This window comes from Hypanus sabinus, chromosome 29 (assembly GCF_030144855.1).
Source record: "Hypanus sabinus isolate sHypSab1 chromosome 29, sHypSab1.hap1, whole genome shotgun sequence".
In the NCBI taxonomy this organism is placed as follows: Eukaryota; Metazoa; Chordata; class Chondrichthyes; order Myliobatiformes; family Dasyatidae; genus Hypanus; species Hypanus sabinus.
Window position 1 is genome coordinate 16241626 of NC_082734.1, and position 19929 is coordinate 16261554.

Genomic DNA, 19929 nt, shown 5'->3' on the forward strand with positions numbered 1-19929 from the left:
CCTGCTTTTCAGCTTCCTACCCAACTCCCTGAATACTCTCTTCAGGACCTCCTCCCTTTTTCTACCCTCGTCATTGATACCAGCGTGTACCAAGGCTGTTCACCCCCTCCCTTTAGAACGCTCTACACCGGATCCAAGACATCCTGTAACCTGGCACCTGGGAGACAACACACCATGTGGGTATCTCTATCAGAACCTCCTGTCTGTTCCCCTCATTGTGGAATCCCCCATGACTACCGCATTCCTCATCTTCCTCTTTCCCTTCTGCACCACAGAACCAGGCTCAGTGCCAGAGACCCAATCACCGTGGTCATCCTCTGTCAGGTCACTCCCCCCCCCCCCAAGTCCCTGCAACAGCATCCAAAATGAGGTAACGATTACTGACGGGGTTGGCCACAGGGGTGCTCTCTACTATCTGAGCTCTTCCCATCCCTTCCCTGACCATCACCCACCTGCCTAGCTCCTGCAGCCTCGGGGTGACTAACTCCCTGTAGCTCCTATTGATCTCCTGCTCACTTTCCCTAATAAGCTGTAGGTCATCAAGCCTGGTGCGGGTTTGATCTTTGATTATGTTGGCTGCTTACTGAAGCGGGAAGAAGGTGTAGACAGGTTCGTGGAGGGAAGGTTGGTTTTTGTGATCTGCTGTGGTGAATCCACAAATCTCTGCCAATTCTTGCCATCACTGGCAGAGTATTTGCCGTACCAAGACGTGATGCACCTGTATAGGATGCTTTCTACAGGGGTAACATCATATCCACTTAACATGTTCCCTAACGATTTGGGCTGGGTGTATGCACTTACTTCTCAGTGCAAGCCACACACAACAGCAGTGAGAACATTGGTTCAACCACATCTGGAGGATGGTGGCCATTTCTGGGAACCAAAGTTCAAGAAATATGTGAGGGCCATAAAAAAAAGGGTGCAGAGGGGATGGACTGAAATAATCCCATGGATAAAATTATTTGTCGTCTAGATAGACCGGAGAAGCAGGTTATTCTACTTGGAACAGAGGAGGTCAGATGAGCACCCAAGATATTTAAGATCATGGAACGTTTCAATAAAGACAGACAAGACAGTTCCATTGGTGGAAGGGTCAAGAACTAAAGGAACAAACGTATTTGGCAAAAAAATGAAAGACAACATAAGCCAAAAGGTTTCAATTAAACACAGTAGGTGATTTGGGTCTGAACTACAATGCCATTGCAGGAGAGGCAGATTCAATTGTAGCGTTCAGGAGAGTACTAATAAGATCTTGGGAGGAAAGATTTTGCCGGGTTCCAGGCAGTAGACCACACTTTGGCAGAATTTATTCAGTGAGCTAAATTAAAACCTATTGAACGGTGACAGGCCTTGGGTGTGGAGAGGATGTTTCCTACGGTGGGTGAATCTTAAACCAGAGGATATCGCCTCAGAACCGAGCCTTAGATAGGAGATGAGGAGGAATTTTTATAGCCAGAGAGTGGTGAATCTGTGGAATTCTTTGCCACAGGCAACGGTGGAGACCAAGTCTTTATGTATACAGTATTTAAGGCAGAGGTTGATAGATTCTTGATTGGTCAAGACATGAAGGGATACAGGGAGAAGGCAGGAGATTGTGGCTGAGAGGAAAATTCTGGATTAGCCATGATAAAATGGCGGAGCAGACTCAATGGGCCAAATGACCTAATTCTGCTCCTATATCTTATGGTTTTATGGTTTAATTTTTCTGTGATTCATGCAATCTTATCTGAAAAGATCCCTCTAAAGCCTCTAAATTTGAGAGTAGACCCACCTTGCTCAATCTATTTTACATAGACAATCCCCTCATTCTATGAATCTTTATCCATATATTCTTGCAAAATTTCTGATTCTGTGCACAGTAGATCTCTGTGAACACCAACATGTAACAGCTTCACAAAATTTAATACTCTGATTTAGGGAGAACTTGCATTAATGTATGGACGTGAATACAAGACAACATCAAAGCAAAATGAGGGAAGACGAAGCTGCAGAAATGAGGTTTTTGAGAAGAGTGATGAAGATGTGGAAGGACAGAATGACAAATGAGGAAATGTGGCGAAGAGCCAGAATTAGAAGAGAGTTCATATCATCAATCTGCAAACGGCAGCTGGAATTTCTGGGACACGTTCTGAGGAAAGAGAAGCTTGAACAACTTGCATGAAGGGGAAAACTGATTGAGATTCATGAGTTACATCAAGGGCTGGACAGGCAGAAGTTTTGAAGAGCTTATAACTTCTCAGATGGAAGACCATGATCACTCATGTCATACAACATAATGGTGATGATGATGGATACCCTTGCATTTCCCCTTATTATATCTGTCTAAACATTTCTTTCCTGATACACTGTATCCCTCTTACAACTCTTTTTCCCATCTGTCTTTGTTTCACCGACAAAGTTAGCTCCTTTATCTGAGTAATTATTATAGATTCTAAGTAACTATAATGTGACATTTCTCTGACATTAAATATACCACCTATTGATCCCTGAAACACAAGTTAGAGATTACCAATTGAAAAATGACCTGCTTATCTCTTTGTTTTCTGCATGTTAACCAATACTCATTCCCAACAAATATATCAATCTCAACACCATGAACTATTACCTTGTGCGATAAATTTTAGATGGTTAGCAATCAAATGTGTATTAGAATAAACTATACTCACTATCTTGCTAATTACGTTCTCAAAGAATGCTAATGTGTTAAACGTGATTCTCCCTCCATAATGCCAGGCGGACTCTGCCAAGATATGTTATAGTTTTTAAAATGTTATCACATCTGTAATAATAGGTAATTTGTGGTAATATGTAATAATAGCAATTTATGATGGCTGGTATGTATTACTCTAACCCTGTCTCCATTGTTAGAGTAGTTACTGCTGGCCCAATATGACTCCATGCATGACTAACAGCAAGGAGTACAATAAGGTGTCATTACCTCTGACTCTGACATTTACGGAGATGAAAATTAACATTTGGTTAACGATTACACAACGTGCTGGGTGAGGCGACTAAGCAACTGAGTCAAAAGTCATCAAAGTTAAGTTGTAAAATTTTATTGCCCAAGTCAATCCAAACAACTTAACTACCTAAATAAACTGAGTAAATAAATCTTCTAGCTGAACTAACCCAAACAATCCAGACACATTCAATAAGCTTAGAGCCTGTAAAAAAACACAGAAATTAAAATGAAAGCTGAATTCATCTGGCAAATACTTACATACATGAAAAACTTTGGAAGATGTTTTATAATTGAAGTTAGTGGGCTTTGACCGATCTTTTGACAAGATGCCAACATGACTACTTCAGTTTTGTGAACAATCATCTGGAGATGAAGTACAGATCATCTTGAATTATTATTGGCAAAGATTAGGCTGAGCAGGAGGCATGCTGGGTATTATAAAATCATATATTGTCACAGAGCAAAGAAATAGAACCTTTGGTCCACCATGGATATACTGACCATCAAGAATCTGCCTCCAGTATTTCCATTTACCAGCACATGATCTGCAGTCTACAATTCAATGCTAATTCAAATGTTTATCCAGATGTTTCTTAAATATTGTGAGAGTCTCAGATCTCCCACTTCCCTGAACAGCTTGTTCTAAATTTCAATTATCCTTTAAGTAAAAAAAATTCATTATTATTAATTGCCTGTTCTGCCGCTGGCATTAAGGGAAACAGTGAAGGTCCTCCATCTCAGTCTGCCCTTGGCCACATAGAAGAAATCTTCATTGCCATTTCCACAACAATTTTTTTTTGACCAGTCAGGGCTGTTAGCCCTGAGCTGAACCACCAAACCTGGAGGACCAGTGGACCACTGGCTGGAATGGGTGACCCTACCAAGAGCCAAAGCACAAGGCCCTGACTCCAACCTACATAGTATATTGAGGCACACAAGTCTCCATGTCCTACAACAAGATTGTAATCCTCTTGGAGGAAGTGAAAGAAATCCTTCTTTAAATCTCTAAGAAACTTGTTACTCCTCACCTTAAACCACCAAACCTGGAGGCCTTTAACACCTCTACCATGGAGAGACACCTCTTACTATCAACATATTCCCTGCATCTCATGATTTAGTTCACCACTATCAGGTCCCGTCTCTGCTCACGACAGAAACATTCCAAAATGATGAACGTCCTGGAGAGTCTGAGCACAATACTCCATCCTCCCAGCCAGCCATGGCCCACTGCAGTTTGTCTATCACCAAAACAGGTCTACAGCAGAAGTCATCTCCATTGTGGTACACTCATCTCTAGAACTTTGGACACATTAACATGGAGCAACCCACATTAGACTTTTGATAATTGACTACAGCTCCATCTCTGTACAGTAATTCAGAGAAATCACCAAGACAAGGGAGTCAACTCCTCCCTCTACCACTAGATCCTTGACTTCCTGACCAACAGACTGTAATCAGTTAAGTTTAGGCAGCAATGCCTCCATCACAATTATTCTTCGCATTGATGCTCTGCAAGATTGCATTCTCTGCCCCCTTCTCTACTGTCCCTGTACAGGCATGATTGCGTGGGCAGATTCCACCTTAACCCCATCTACTAGTTTGTGGATGATGCCGTTGTAGTGGGCTGGGTCGCAAATAACAATTAGTCCAAGTACAGGAAAGAGATGGAGAGATTAGTAACATGGTGTCCAGATAACTTCTAGCTCAATGTCAGCAAAACAAAAGACCTGGTCACTGACTTCAGGAAGGGGGCAGCGCATGACCCCTTATCTACATCAACGATGCTAAGGTTGAAAGGGTTAAAAGCTTTAAAAACCTATAAGTGAATATCACATGTAGTCTATCCCAATCCAGCCACATTGGCACCAGGGCCAAGAAAACTCACCAGCACCTTGACTTCCTCAGGAGACAAAAGGAATTTGGCATGATCCTTCAACCATAATCAATTTTTAATCGATGGCCTAGCTTGGTACGGCAACTGCTCTGTGTGACTGCAAGATACTGAAGAGAGTTGTGGACACAGCCCAGCACATTATCAAAACCACTTCCCTTCGTACGCTCTGTCTGTACTCCTCACTGCCACAGTAACGCAGCCAGCATAATCATTGACCACCCCCAACCACCCTGAACACTCCCTCTTCTCTCTTCATGATTAGGCAGAAGATACAAAATCATGATATCATGTACAATCAGACTCAAGGACAGCTACTACCCTCCCCCCATTATGACTTTTGATTGGTTCCCTAGTATAATAATATGGACTCTTAACCTCACAGTCTTGCACCTGATTGTCTAAGCCATGATTGGCAAGTCCTGGGGTCAACACCCAGAGGTCAAAATCCAGGGATTGGCAAGTCCAGAGTCGGAGGCCAAAGTTCCATGGGTCGGCATGTCCAGAGATTGGAAGTCTGTGAATCTGGACCAGGGTCTGGTAGTCTGAGAGTCCAGAGCCAAGGACTGGTGGTCAGAAACCTGGAGATGCCCGAACTGGGGCTGGAGGTGTAGGAATGTGTGGGCATGCTGTGTTGGTGAAGGAATTGTGAGCATGCTGTGTTAGTGCAGGAATGTATGGGCATACTGTGGGCATGCTGTATTAGTGCAGGAATGTATGGGCATACTGTGGGCATGCTGTGTTAGTGCAGGAATGTGTGGGCACGCTGTGGGCATGCTGTATTGGTGCAGGAATGTGTGGGCATGCTGTATTAGTGCAGGAATTTATGGGCATGCTGTGTTGGTGCAGGAATGTGTGGGCATGCTGTGTTGGTGCAGGAATATGTGGGCATGCTGTGTTGGTGAAGGAATATGTGGGCATGCTGTGTTGGTGCAGGAATGTGAGGCGACTCTCGCAGGCTGCCCCCCAGCTCATCCTTAGGTTGTGTTGGCTGTTAACATAAATGATGTTTCGATGTACGAGTGAGAAATAAATGAATCTGATGTGAATCTGTATTCCACTTTGTTCTGCATTCTGTTATTGTCCAACTCTACAATGAATTGATTTGTCTGAACAGTACACAGAACAAGGTTTTTACCATCCCTCATTACAAGTGACAATAATTAACCAATTCCAATTTCCGCCATGTTCCCTCCAGTCCAATCACTTGAGGCAAACATAAATGTACATAGCATTTTATATAGTACCAGGAGCTCCCTCCACTTATAATTCATGTCCCGGATAATGAAAGTAAGCACCCAGTTGCCCTCTTCACTGCCCTATTTACCTGTGCTGTCACCTTTGGGGATCTTTGGACCTATATGCCAAAGAGAGTGACAAGAGGAGTAATGGAAGTACGATCTCAGCTCATATAATATTGGATACTCAACTGAGAAATACTGGAGCGACAAATGACATGTTTTGGAGTTCTCAGGCAGTGATTGCAATTGAGTGACATTCACATATGCTATGAAGTTTAGAAGAGTCTCATTAAGAAATGCAGAATTCTGAGTAGTGTTGACAGAGAAGATTTTGAAAGTCTGATTCCTCTGACTGGACAGCCAACAACGAGGACACTGGCTCAGCATTGTGGTTTTGCTCTTTTGGAGTCAGAACTAATTACTCAAATGTTTATGAATCATGATTTACTCCAATTATTGGTTGTGATCAACACTGAAGCCATAGACTGGGATATTGCTAGGCTATCATCTTTCATCTTGCTGAATGGTGTCCCTGCCAATTTTTTTTTATCCTTAAATAAAAATCAATGAAAATAAGATACATTGCATAAAAATTGATCCATCCTGGTGTTTATGCTCCTCTCCAGTTTCCTCCTTGCATTTCCTGAATCTAAATTTACCAAAAGTTCTCTATTCCTTTTTCCAAGCACGTTACCAGCTAGCAGGTTCAAGGATTCATATAGTGTACTCCTGCCTTGACCTTCATGACTATTGATGACACAACTATTGCTGGCAGAATCTCAGATGGTGACCAGGAGGCGTACAGGAGTGAGATAGATCTGCTAGTTGAGTGGTGTCGCAGCAACAACCCTGCACCCAACATCAGTAAGATGAAAGAATTGATTGTGGACTTCAGAGAAGGTAAGATGAGGGAACACACACTAGTCTTCATCGAGGGATCAGAAGTCGAAAGGGTGAGCAATTTTAAGTTCCTGGGTGTTAACATTTCTGAGGATCTTTCCTGGGCCCAGCATATTGATACGGTTACAAATAAGACATGAGAGCAGCTATATTTCATTAGGGGTTTTAGATTGGGTATGTCACTGTGGACACTTGTAAATTTCTATGGATGTACGACAGAGAGCATTCTAACTGGATGGTATGGGGAGGGTGATGTGAGATCTACTGCACAGGATCAAAATAAGCTGCAAAATGTTGTGAATTCAGTCAGCTTCATTATGAGCACTAGCCTCCCCAGCATCCAGGACATCTTCAAGGAGCAATATCTCAAAAAGGCGACGTTCATCATTAAGGACCCCCTATTATGCAGGACATGCCCTCTTCTGATTTCTACCATCAGGGACACACTCAACAATTCAGGAATAGTTTCTTCCCCACTGCCATCAGATTTCTGAATGGACACCTCACTACTTTTTAATATAAATACTTACTATAAATTACAGTTTATGTATTGCAATGTATTGCTGCTGCATAACAACAAATCTCACAACATACAGTATGCAAGTAATTTTAACCTGATTATGATTTCTTGTGTCCTTATGATTACATAGTGTGAGCAAGTCACTGGAAAATTCGTCTCCACTATAGGCAGAAGTGAAACCATCAAAAGGCAAAGAGAAAATTGCACTTATATACTGCCTTTTGAATATCCCAAAACACTTCGCAGCAGAAAAGTACTTTTGAAATGTAATCATCACTGTAAAGCAGAAATACTGTAGAAAACTTGCTCAGAGCATGCTCCTACAAACAACAATGTGAAAATGGCCTGGAAACCACAATTAGCAAAATCCACTAAAACATGGAAGGTTCCAAAATAACCTGCTTCCTCTGGCTAGAAAGTCTATTACTAAGGGTGTTGTGCAAAAAAGTGGGCAGGGAGTTTACTGATGGCATCACACATTTTCAGAAACATTCAGATGGGCCATTCGAAAGCCAAGAACTTTTAATGGAGCTTTAGCATTTGTAACTTGGATGTTCAAAATGAAATAATGATGGAACAATCTCTTAGAGGTGAGTCAAAGATGAAACATCTGGACAATTGACTGTTGAATGGTATGTGTCACTTTTCTCCTGGAGAAAGCTGAGGGGCGTTGGTAAACAGGGCACAAAATTGTTTCCATTTGTGGGGAGATGTTTATCTGGAAGCAATCAATATGAGATAAAATCTACCAATGAATTAATGAAAAGAAGCATCCTTGCCCAAACAAAAGTGAAAATATAATATGTGCAGTGTTTGATACATTTAGGAGGAGGCAAACATGGTGGAAAGGAGGGAACGGATAACCAAGCTGACAACTTTAGATGAAGAAATACAGGTGGAAATATTTGAAGTGGAACTGAGAGGTACTTTTTCCCACACAGAGCGTGGTAGATATATGGAAAAAGCTGTCAGAGGATGTGGTGGAGGTGAGTAGAATTACAGTGTACAAAAGACATTTAGATAAGTACTTGGATAGGAAAAGTTTAGAGCATGGTTTCCCAACTTGGCATCCACAGACCCCTTGCTTAATGGCATTGGTCCATGGCATCAAAAAGGTTGAAAAACCCCTGGATTAGAGAGATAAGGGCTAAACACAGACAATTGGACTCAGTAATACAGTCAGAAAGCAGATAGAAGGAATAGGAAGATGGAAGATAGGTGGAATTGAGACTTATGAGAAGTCAGGTGAGATTGACAAACAAAACCAGAAGGTAGTTAGGTTTGAGTCAAAGGTATGCCGAGTGGAATGAGAGGATTTGTTAAAGGCAAAAAGGTAAGATTCCGGGATGTGCTGAGCAGCTAGATGGTTGGATTGAAAGATGTAATCAGAGAAAAAATATGGTAGATGGACAGAGATTGTGGAAAGGGTTGAGTTTAGACTTATCAATGGATGGGATTGGTAGGCTATCTCCTTTTGCTTTTCATGGAATTAGTTTATTTTAACTTGATGAAGGTATAGAGGCCTTAATGAAAGGAGGCCAAGATACTGGATGAAAAATAAAGCACACTGAGTTGTGTATTTCAGTTCTGCCCATGACACTTCTTTGGTCTTATGATACGGAATATTTTAGGAAAGCAACACCACCTGAAGCAAAGGCACATGACTCACCATTACTCTTCCTTTCTGGGTCATGCACTATCTTCTTAAATTTAATTGGGTCCCGAATGATTTCCTTAACCTCTAAACCCATGGAGAATGCAGCTGATCCAGCTTCCAAAGCATTAATGTACCTAAAATCATAGACACAATCCTTTATAAAAGATTTATATTAAAATACATAACAAAAGAAAGAGTGAACACACACACACACACACACAATTAAGCTATGAGACATCATTAAACTATGAGACATCAAAGCTAAAAAGCTACTTTCTGAAGCATGGCCATTACTATTGCATCAACATTGATTATTGCAATATTGATGTATATAGTAATATTGCATCAATATTGCAATAATAATTTTATGAGGGCTGTATGCACAATTGTTACGATTACTATATTTATCTGCAAGTTCTCCCCAGGTTACAAACACCCAATTTATGGTCAGCATTTATATACAAATGACTGTTCGGGAGACTGGTAGGATGAATTTGGCCGCTGTTGCAGGGCTGCAGGGGACCCGGTTTATGGCAACAATATTGCATCTAGCAGAGAAATCTTAATGGTTAAGGTAAGTGCCCTGGTTTAGCTACACATTGCTTGGTTGCCCTATAAATTTATTTAACAATATTGCTGGATGGTGGCATATCTAGGTTGCAGACTGTTCGCGTTATAAACAGTTCTCAGGAACAGAACCCTATCGTAACATGGGGAATGGAAAGACTTATAGCTGAAGTTCAAAAGCCCTATCAGACTAGGAGTTCTTATTTATGGTGATAAACTGCAGTGAAGTCTCAGGTCTGTAGCTGCTCAGATCTCTGGGTGTGTTCCATTTCAGGACAATAGTTTGCACTGCAGAACTTTATGCTGAGGTGGATCAGATAAAAAAAATAACCCACCAGAAACAGGACTCTGAAGTTTCATCTTTCTTGTAGATGTAAGTTGAGTCCCAGTTATGTTCCTTCACAGTGGACTTGTCATCCCAGAACCATAGGAAAAAGCTGGAGATCTTTCTAGCTGTGGGCAGGATCCTGGTCAAGTTGGGCTTGTAGTCACAGGATAAGCCAAAGCTACCTGCAGATATCATAGGGATGTCCAAAAATGTATCCAGCCTGTCAAAAAAAGTAAATTTATGATCATGTTACTACTTATTTAATACTTTTGTCTCTTTTTCCTGTTTTAACCAATTCTGAACTCTTGAACATCCCACTTTGCTGCCATGGCCCTCTGGTCTGGAACTTTATCATTATATCAGTCGGTCTTTTCACCTCTCTTCTTTCATTGAAGAGGCTCTCTAAAATCTCTCTCTTTGACTGAATTTTGGCTACAAGCCTCAACACCTTTTTACAGAATTTGTGTCAAATTTACAAACGGTAGTTCGCAAACACTCCTGTGGAGGTCTTAAAAGGTTAAATGTGCATTGTATTTGCAAATTTTGTTGTGGTTCTTGAAGTTATTAATAATATTCCTTATCAGGTGTGATTCACCCTAACCATATCTCATCGAAGTGGTCAGGGGATTCATTGATGGGCTAATAGCTGTGTACTGATATTTTTAATCTCTCCCTCTCCCAGTGTAGAGTGCCCTCCTGCTTCAAATTATCCACCATTGTCCCTGTACCAAAAAAGACCAAGGTAACATGCCTCAACGACTGGCGTCCTGTCGCACTCACCTCAATAATAAGCAAATGCTTTGAGAGGCTGGTCAAGGACTACATCTACAGCATGCTTCCACCCAAACGGTATCCCCTACAAATCGCCTACTGACACAAGTGATCGACAGATGACACAATAGGCACATGCTGTTCTTTGATTCAACTCTTGGACTTCCTGTCAGATCACCAGCAGGTTGTAAGAGTGGGCTCCCTCACCTCCAACCTTCTGACTCTCAATTCAGGAGCCCCTCAGGGCTGCGTACTGAGTCCCCTCCTTTACTTCCTGTATATCCATGACTGTATCACCACCCATAACTCCAATTTGCTAATGAAATTTGCCGCTGACACTACATTGATTGGCCTTAACTCAAACAATAATGAGGTGGCCTACAGGGAAGAAGTCATCTCTCTGACACAATGGTGTCAAGAAAACAACCTCTCCCTCGATGTTGCAAAAACAAAGTTGCTGGTTGTGGATAACAGGAGGAATGGAGACAGGTTAAACCCTATTGACATCAACGGATCTGGGGTTGAGAGAGTAAACAGCTTCAAATTCCTCAGCATCCACATCACCAAAGACCTCACGTCATCTGTACACACCAGTTGTGCAGTGAAAAAGGCACTACAGCACTTCTTTCACCTCAGATGGTTGAGGAGGTTTGGTATGGGGCCCCCAAATCCCAAGAACTTTCTACAGGGGCACAATTGAGAGCATCCTGACCAGCTGCATCACTGACTGGTATAGGAACTATATATACCTCCCTTAATCGCAGGACTCTGCAGAGAGTGGTGCAGAGAGCCCAGCGCATCTGTAGTTGTGCACTTCCCATGATTCAGGACATTTACAAGGGCAGGTGTGTAAAAAGGGCCCGTAGGATCACTGGGGACCCAAGTCATCCCAACCACAATCTATTCCAGCTGCTACCATCCAGGAAACGGTACTACAGCATAAAGGCCAGAACCAACAGGCTCTGGGACAGCTTCTTCCACCAGGCCATCAGACTGATTAATTCACGCTGATTTGAGTGTACTCTCTAGTTCTATTCTACTCTACTCACTGTTCTATTTATCATAAATTATTATAAATTACTATGATTGCACATTTAGATAGAGATGTAATGTAAATATTTTTACGCATATATGTGAAGGATGTAAAAAATAAAGTCAATTTAATTCAAGCCCCTCCCATACAACTCAGCAGCTAACAAAGAAAAGTCTCAATTGATTTGTTTTATTCATCAGAAAGTAGCAGACCAAGTGACTTGAGGAGGTACTTTCCATGATGATGAAAATGATATGAAGGAGGTACTTTCCATGATGATGAAAATGGAGCTTAGTATCATCTGTTCAGTCCATTGAAGAAGAAACTCCACTGCGTCTACAGCTCTGCAAAGTTTTCTCCATCAAATACAGTTTGGAAGTTAACCCACTTTCAATTTGCATACCACATCACCACTGTCTGTAAGGAGTTTGTATGTTCTCCCCATGGGGTTTCCTCCAGATGCCCCGGTTTCTTCCCACAGTCCAAAGGTGTACCAGTTGGTAGGTTATTTGGTCATTGTAAATTGTCCAGTGATTAGACTAGAGTTAAATCAGGGGAGTGCCAGGGGATGCAGCTCGAAGGGCTGGAAGGGCCTATTCTCAATAAAATAAAATAAAAATAAAAATCACAAAAAGACCCATTGGATTACTAAATCACTTGTGTCTAATTTTTTTCCCATTTATCTGAAGTATATATCATTGGTTATTGACCCACCTGTCCCTGGAGACATTTTATTAAAATTTTATTCTAACTTTAAAAACCTCCAACAAGCGTTTCCTTAACTTTCTGTGCACCAATGACAAGCTTAGTTTCCCCAGTCACTCTGTAGAAGCCCCATATCTTTGGTACCATTTCAGTAAAGCTTGACTGGACCCCTTCTAATATTTTTGGAATGAGTCTTGAAGAAGGGTCTCAGACCAAAACATCGACTATTTACTCTTGTCTAATGATGCTGCCTGGCCTGTGGAGTTCCTCGAGTATTTTATGTGTGTTGCTTTGGATTTCCAGCATCTGCAGACTTTCTCATATTTATGCTACGTCTGCTGTATATAAAATCTTCTGAAGTTCTTCCTGATGCTGGTGTCCAACATTGGTTACAATACTTCAACTCAAGACCAGCCAATCACTAACAAAGTTGTAGCCAAAATATTTTTTTGTGTATTACTCCCATGTTTATAAAACCCATGATCCCACACGCTTTCATCTAAGTCCGCTTTCCAAATTTGTTCTTCCACTTTCAAAGATTAATGTCGAAGAACCACAGGCTTTTCGGTTTCTGTACTCTCTTCTTCTTTTTCCATCAATACAAGCCATACATTTACTAGGCACCATCCTTCAGGAATGGAGGTGCAGGCTGTGTGTCTTGACATATTGTCATACTTTACAGTCTTCTGGTCAAGGGCAACTGAGCCATTTGCCATCTTTAACACACAGGGCAGGAACAAAATTAATCAATCTCTCTCTCTCTCTCTCTCTCACACACACACACACACACACACACACACTTTCTGTCTCCTCCATCTCAGAAGTAAATCACCGTGATCATCTGCAATGAAAACATCAGGGTGCATCTTTCAGTTCATTATTGAAAGGAACTCACATTTATAGGAGGTAGAGACTTACGAGACAATTTGAAAGGTCGCATAGGTACATGTGAGGCCCACAACTGCACAGCCCAAGTTTTCGCCCATCTAGATCCAGGATTAAAAAGAAAATTAAGATCAGAATCATCGGTCTCAATGGTACGCTCCCAGTTTTCCATTCATTGGGTAGGCACAAGGCACTTCAATTTTTGGGATGCTGTTGAACAACATAAAATAATCATTTAACACGAAGAACAGGAAAGAAAGGAACAGGAAAATACACAAATATTGTGATTGAAAGATACAGCTTGGAAATTTGCCCTTCTTGTCACTGTCCATGAAAATCATCAGTCATTCATCAGTCCTGTTTTCTAATCTCACCACATGCTTATTTGTCCCCAGATTCTATCACCCACCTACACACTAGGATGGTGACGGAGTGGAAGTACATCTCTATCAAAGGAGGTGTAAGGCATTCCTTCCATCCAGTAGCCTGCAGGTCACCCTTGGGCCAGGTGTAGCACCAGCTAACCCCCACCCCTCGATCAGGGTCATGTGAAGCCATGGGATCAGGTGGTGGATGGTCTTATGAGCAGCTGCTGCATATCACAAGCCCTGGTGATATGACCACTGACACTAGGCAGACAATCTCTGATGAGTATTGATAATGGCTGGGGTCATCCGTCTTGTGAAGTCACTGCCCTGAAGAAGGAGATGGCAAACCACTTCAGTAGAAAAATATGCCAAGAACAATCATGGTGAAGACCAAGATTGCCAACGTCATACAACACGGCACTGAATGAATGAACACACTAGGGGTAATTTACAGTGGTCGATTGCCCTAAGAACCCACACACCTTTGGCACGTGGTAGGTATCCAAAGCCCCTAGGTCACACAGTCACAGGAAGAACATGCAAACTCCCGAGGTGTGGTTTGGACCCAGGTCTTCAGTGGCGTGAGATAATGGCTCTAATAGCTGAATCATTCTGCCTCTCATGTGAAGAGAGGAGGGAAAATACAGAGGCAGTTGGGTACAGAGGCAGGCAAAGGTCTGTTTCTGTCTTGTAGTCTGCACACAATTCAGAATGGGTGAAGCTTTTACTGAAGCTTGGTTGCTGACTTTCACCATCAGTTATCTTCCGCCCCCAAGGCAAATAAATTTCTCTCAGTCTGATTTCTTCCTTTTAACAAAATAGTTGGCTCATATGCTTGATGTGATCTTACATTGCAAGTCTTTATTAAGCCAACCTTTGATGAGAATCAGGACATTGCCGATGCTGTATTTTCTATACACCCATAACTATGAGAGGGCGGCCCATCTAGAACACAAGTGTGAGGGCAGAGAAAGAAAAGGAGGAACCAATGCAAGGTCACGTTGTGAGAGGAAATAACTGGCCGATATGTACAACATCCATCAGTCACCAGAAGCTGGCGGTGAAACTAACCCTGCAAAAGCCTCTTTGAAGAGTGGCACTGAGGAGGGAGGAATAAAACAGAATTGGATATCCCTGAATTTCACATCCTGTGATACAGGGAAAGACTGGCTTTCCAACCCTTTGTATCCCAACCTAGAGTAAAAATCCTCTCCTTCTTCCAAGGGCCTGAAACACCTTGTTCTCAGGAGTGTTTTCACATGTTATAATACCCTAGTTCAATCAATCTATTGGCATTCACCATTGAGTCTGACATATGAGGGATAGCCATATGGACGAGAATTTTCTGAGCTGTGAAAGTACTCCAAGCTTGACACACTTCCTCAGAAAAATGCAGAAAGGTGCGAATAAACAGCCTAGAAGGAAAATATCTGCGGTATTAATCTACAAACCCTTTGGTTATTAATGCACTCAGTGGGGCAGAATAGGTCAAGTGGATTAACTTGGGTTTATTCCAACAAACCTAAGCACACCAGTCCAGTCTAGCATTCCACCTGATGGATAAAGCGTAATTGCAGTGTAATAAATTACTATGCATTTGGGTACTGTGGTGAAAGGTTGCCGGGAGTATGTGGAAGCAGCTACTGTGTTGTTGCTAACTACTGTTAGGTTCTGTAGTTGACTGAATAAAAAGAGTCTCAACGTGGACAAGACAAAAGAGATGATTGTGGACTTCAGGAAGGTGCAGGTCGATCACTCTCAATTGCGCGTCAATGGCTCTGCCGTGGAAAAAATGAAGACTGCCAAGTTCCTTGGTGTGCCCAACCTTGACCTTGACCCACAGCATCTCCTCATTAGTCAAGAAGGCGCAGTAGTGTCTGGGGAGAATGAGGCACACAAGGATCCCTGCCACCCTCCCTCCATTCTAACAACTTTCCACAGGGGCATCATTGAGAGCATCCTGAACGGCTGCATCGTTGTGTGGTATGGAAGCTACCAAGCTTTAGACCAGAAGACTACGGAAACCCACCAAGAGGATCACTGGAGTCTCCCTCCCCTTATTTGTGACATTTACTGGGTGCGTTGTAGAGAAAGGGATTGAAGCATTGTTGAGGATCCCTACCACCCATCCCACAATCTCTTCGACCCACTACCATCAGGAAGAAGGTACAGGAGCATCAGAGCTAATACTGGCTGACACCTTATTTCCTCAGGCTGTGACACTAATGAATAACTTGCTGAGGTCTCATCACTGGGACAGTGAGCTGTTTACTATATTGATTACCTGTTCTGCACACTACATTCATTTTGAATTACATTTTTCCCTTATTTATGGCAATATTTTGCTTTATTCATGTGTGTGATATATGTCTTGTGGGTGTACCATGGTCTAGAGGAACATTGTTTCACTTTACATATAGAGTCAAATGACAATAAACTTGAACTTGAACTACGTATATTTGTCTGACTCGCATACTTACAAATAATTCCTGAAGCTTCATTAGTCCTCCACAGGCACTTGTGGAGCATCCTTTGGATGAAAAGGATATTGTGTCAAAACCTTCGTATGACGCATTTACGGTGACATTATAACCTGAAATACAAATACAGTTGTTAGTTACATATTGACTTAGCTTTGCTCTCCCTAAAGTTGGTGATTCAGTAGCGTAGCTGATGCTATTACAGCTCACAGCGTTCTGGAGTTCGGAATTCAATTCTGGCACCGTCTGTGAAGAGTTTGAATGTTCTCCCCGTGATGGCATCAGTTTCCTTCAGGTGATCTGGTTTCCTCCCACAATCCAAAGATGTACTGGTTAGTAGGTTAATTCATCACTGTAAATTGTCTTATGACTAGGCTATTGTTAATCCAGGTAGGCAGCTCCAGAAGGGCCTGTTCTTCGCTGTCTCTCTAATAAATATATCATTCCTTCCAAAAGGAATACTTTTTTTCTGTAAAATCCCAAACCAGGAGTCAATAGGTTACTAGTCCTGAGGTGATAAAGATCATTCATGCCATCATCAAGTATGTCTTCCTTGGGGTGAAGACCACTTAGTCAGTTTTCAGCCATGTCTTTCTATCACCACATACTCCAACTCGCCCTTCCTTAATTTCCCACACTGGCTTGCAAACGTTGCATCCCAAGATCAAGGAAGGTTGTGAGGCAGATTTTATTTAGTTGTCTAATCCCAGGTCAGATCTTCCAAAAAAACATAAAGGCTTTCAGCAGTCTCTAATCTGCAGATGGCTGCAGGTGGACATCCAAACTTTAGCATTGTTCTGTACTGTCTGCTGAGGTATCACCGAGTTCCCCACAGGGATTATTGGCCACCTGTCCCTATCTTCAGCAGATGTCTCCTACTGATGATTTGAGCAACAGGCGGTGGATCTGGTCTACTAGCCTCTCCCCAGATTGTTCCTCTAATCCTCTCAGTGACTATACTTTAATAGGAGTTTGAAGAGATTTGGCACGTCAACAAATAGACTCAAAAACTTCAATAGTGTACCATGGAGAGCATTCTGGCAAGCTGCATCACTGTCTGGTATGGAGGGCCTACTGCACAGAACCAAAAGATGGTTGTAAATCTAGTCAGCTCCATTTTGGGTACTTCAGGCCTTCAGGCTTCTGTACCTCCTATCTGATGGTAACAGTGAGAAAAGGGCATGCCCTGGATGCTGGAGGTCCTTAAATATTGGAGGCTGCCTCGCTGAGACACCACTTCCTAAAGATGTCCTGGATACTTTGTAGGCTAGTACTCAAGATGGAGCTGACTAGATTTACAAACAACCTTCTGCAGCTTCTTTCGGTCCTGTACAGCAGCACCCCCCCCCCCCAGAACAGACTGTGATGCAGCCTGTCAGAATGCGCTCCACGGTACAACTATAGAAATTTTTGAGTGTATCTGTTGACATGCCATATCTCTTCAAACTCCTAATCAGGCTCTTGAACCAAAGGAGATAATTTCATTCAACTTCACTTGCTCCATGACTGAAAAGTTCCCACAACCTATGGACTCACTTTCAAGGACTCTTCATCTCATGTTCTCAATGCTTATTACTTATTTACATAGTACTATTATTGTTTCTTTCTTTTTTTGTATTTGCTGAGTTTATTGTCTTTAGCACACTGGTCAAATGCCCTAGTTGGTGAGGTCTTTCATTGATTCTATTATGGTTATTATTCTATTATGGATTTATTGGGTATGCTGGCAAGAAAATGAATCTCAGGGTTGTAAACACAAGGAAATCTGTAGATGCTGGAAATTCAAACAACACACACAAAATGCTGGTGGAATGCAGCAGGCCAGGCAGCATCTATAGGGAGAAGCACTGTCAACGTTTCAGGCCAAGACCCTTCATCAGGACTAACTGAAGGGAAAGATACTAAGAGATTTGAAAGTAGTGGGGGGAGAGGGAAATACAAAATGATAGGAGAAGCTATAATAGCGGGTTTGGGTCAAAATATGATCGAAAAGTTGAAGGGCCGAGGGAATTATAGATGGGGAGAAGCGAGAGAGGGTTTCACTGAACTCCCGTCGAAGAGAAGATTTAAACTTATTCAGTGTAGGCATCACTGGCAGAGGCTTCGCAGTAGTGAATTTAAAGAGCAAACACAAAGAAATCTGCAGATGCTAGAAATTCAAATGACACACACAAAATGCTGGTGGAATACAGCAGGCCAGGCCAGGGTTGTATATGGTGACATATATAGTGTGTACTTTGATAATAAATTTACTTTGAACTTTGATTTCCCTAGAGCTTTGCTACTCGTTCTGCATGTTCGACTCCTATCAGAATTCCAAAGTGCCTCACTTCACATTTATCAGGACTAAGTTCCTGTGGTTGTTTTCCCATCTTACCACTTGATCAATTTCATCCTGTAGCGTAAGATCACCATATCAACAACACCCATTTTCGTGTCATCTACAAACTTACTTACCATTTCTATTCAAGATTCGAGATTGAAGCGCATTTATTATCAAAGAATGCATAAATTATACAACCTTGAGTTTTACTTGCTCACGGGTAGCCACAAAGCAAGAAACCCAAAAGAAGCCAATTATAGAAAAAAAGAATAAAAATAAACGTTTTTATATTTTTTTCAGGCCTTACCTATTTTTATTCCTAAGACTTACTTTGATTCTTTAGATTCAATTTTAACATCTTATATTTGGAATAATAAACAAGCTCATTTAAGTAAAGTTTATCTACAAAGAAATAAAGAGATGTGTGGATTAGCCCTACCTAATTTTAGGTTTTACTATTGGGCTGCCAATATAAGGAATATTACTTTCTGGTCTTATTATATTTATTGTAAAGATTGCCCATCATGGGTCTCATTTGAAGTTAATTCTGTAAAAAATTCCTTTATTGTCTCTCTTCTTGGATCATACTCTTCTTTTTCAGCAAATAAAATAGCAGATAACATAATTGTTAAGCAAACTTTAAGGATTTGGTCTCAATTTAGGAAATTTTTTGGTTTAACAAATTTTTCATTATCATCACCCATTTTCCTTAATTATTTTTTTATCTCTTCCATGACTGACAATGTCCTTAAGAATTGGAATGAACTAGGTATTAAGTGTTTTTGGGACCTGTTTATTTCAGGATCTCTTGCTTCATTTGGCCAATTGTCATCTAAATCTGCACTCCCAAAAACACATTTTTACAGATACCTTCAAATTAGAGATTTCTTACGTTTTCAATTAACTACTTTTCCTATAGGTCCTGATAAAAATTTACTGGACGATCTTTTATATTTAAAACCTTTTGTTAATGGTTCTATTACCGGTATCTATAATTTGTTGATTGATTCTAGACAAGACTTTTTAGATAAAATAAAAAAAGCCTGGGAGGATGACCTAAATTGTCAGATTTCTGATGATAGATGGAATAAAATTCTTAAACGGGTTAATAAATCATCTTTCTGTGCTTGTAGAGCTTACATTTCTAAACAGAAGCTGTCTAGTTTTTATCTGAATGTTTCTCCACTTTGTAATAAATGCAACTTTGCTGATGCCTCTTTAATTCATATGTTTTGGTTTTGCCCTAAAATTGAAAAGTTTTGTCGGGAAGTATTCCATACCTTCTCACAACTTTTTAG

At 41.4% G+C, this 19929-nt stretch overlaps 1 protein-coding gene across 1 annotated transcript in view; it reads right to left on the reverse strand.

The window, feature by feature from the left end:
* The window catches only part of LOC132382741 (guanylyl cyclase C-like), a 74743-nt gene that overhangs the window by 52953 nt on the left and 1861 nt on the right, over positions 1-19929 (reverse strand). Inside the window, exons 2-5 of the mRNA XM_059953191.1 lie at positions 16309-16421; positions 13494-13561; positions 10074-10286; positions 9184-9305 (exon numbers count right to left, since the gene is read on the reverse strand). Of these exons, the coding sequence (XP_059809174.1) occupies positions 9184-9305; positions 10074-10286; positions 13494-13561; positions 16309-16421 (516 nt within the window). The remainder of the gene's footprint in view (positions 1-9183; positions 9306-10073; positions 10287-13493; positions 13562-16308; positions 16422-19929) is intronic.